The 1,496-nt window shown below is 41.7% G+C and overlaps 1 protein-coding gene across 1 annotated transcript; it reads right to left on the bottom strand.

The window, feature by feature from the left end:
- Positions 1-368: 368 nt before the first annotated feature.
- Positions 369-722, bottom strand: LOC127087356 (DEAD-box ATP-dependent RNA helicase 15). Its single transcript, XM_051028241.1, has one exon. The coding sequence runs from the start codon at positions 720-722 to the stop codon at positions 369-371; it is 354 nt and encodes a 117-aa protein (XP_050884198.1).
- Between the last annotated feature and the right edge of the window lie 774 nt (positions 723-1,496).

Raw genomic sequence — 1,496 nt, forward strand, 5'->3', positions numbered from 1 at the left:
TTTGTCCTAATGCCAATTTGGGAATTTTCGAATCTTTACTGCCTTGGCTAATTAGTTTGTGTTTTTTGTTACTGCAGTGAAATGGTGAAAACGTGAGGAGCTTGGTTTTCACGGTGGCCAATGGATTTGCTTGGATCCGTTGCCGCAGGATAGTAGCAATGTCCATTGGGTTAATATCCGGTTGCAAACATCTCTAAGGCACATTCGCAATCTTCGAAGTGCATGCTGCTCAGCTTCAACCTTTGCTTTTAGCTCAGATGCCTTTGGGCCACTCGCCAATTTTGGCGCCCTAGGAAGTTCAGAACGGCTTCCTATATCCTGGGATTCGTTGCTGATTCGCTCCAACAATATCGACATAGCAGCTTCTATTAAACAAATAAAAAAAACAAGGTCCTATCTTCGGTAGATGGCATGTATGTAGATGTATCAATCTGCTCAGGAAGTTGTTTTATATCCACCTCAAACCGGGACTGAACATTATTGAGAACATCAACATCGGATGAACATGAAACAAATGTAATTGCAAGGCCTTTGGTGCCAAACCTTCCAGCTCGGCCAACTCTGTGTAAGTATGTGTCTGCAGAGTCAGGCATGTCATAGTTCGTCACAATATTCACGCGTTCAATGTCAATTCCTCTGCCAACCAAATCGGTTGCTACAAGAAACCTGGTATGTCTCTCCTTAAAACCTTTATAACGCTTCAACCTTTCTTCCTGGGACATTCCAGAATGAATGCATATAGATGGAAAGTTGCATTCCACAAGCAGCTTGTCCACTAGAGAACTATCTAACAATTGAGTTTTTTTTCTGATTCAGCAAGCATGTGATTCATTCCCTTGATTGCTTCTTCATCGTGGCGCATAATATTAGTCTTCGTCACATATACAGCATCCTGAAGTTGATGGAGAACATCCCTCAAACGATCACCTAGCACCAAGATATCCTCAACAATGTCATGTGAAATCTGACTTTTGTTTGTTTGTGTAGACAGGATTTTACTCAAGGATTGAATGCTTGAAAGTGGACCATGGATTTGCTCAACCAAATTATTCATCCTGACATTATTTTGCCATGTTGATTGCTGAAGTAACATTGCTTTCTGATCCATAACATATGCCATAGCCAGAGACTGTGAAATACCAACAGCATTTGATCTTTGATCGGAAGTGAAGTTGCGCATACAAACCGGCTCATCCTTGACCCGAGGGGTCTGAGTTTGTTAAAAGAGGGAGCTCTTATTTGTATTGTGTTAAAGAATGCAGATGGAATTTAGAAATGATTGTAATCCCTTTTCTTTGGACTGCTATGAGTTTTCTGCTACAAGTTGTTGTCTGTGCCATGTTCTTTATTGTTTGTTGCAGGTTGGGGACGAGATTGCAAGCATGTTAATGAAGGAGTACCGGCAGCAGGTGCAGGTGGTGGTTCAGGGTAATTTGGTGAGAGCCGGTTAGGAGGTGTGTCTCTTTGCAATGTCCCAACGGTATTAAAAACTAAAT

This window comes from Lathyrus oleraceus, chromosome 1 (genome assembly GCF_024323335.1).
Source record: "Lathyrus oleraceus cultivar Zhongwan6 chromosome 1, CAAS_Psat_ZW6_1.0, whole genome shotgun sequence".
NCBI classification, from domain to species: domain Eukaryota; kingdom Viridiplantae; phylum Streptophyta; class Magnoliopsida; order Fabales; family Fabaceae; genus Lathyrus; species Lathyrus oleraceus.

Coding starts and splice junctions, on each gene's coding strand:
- LOC127087356 (XM_051028241.1), bottom strand. CDS start 722: ATGTCCCAGGAAGAAAGGTTGAAGCGTTATAAAGGTTTTAAGGAGAGA.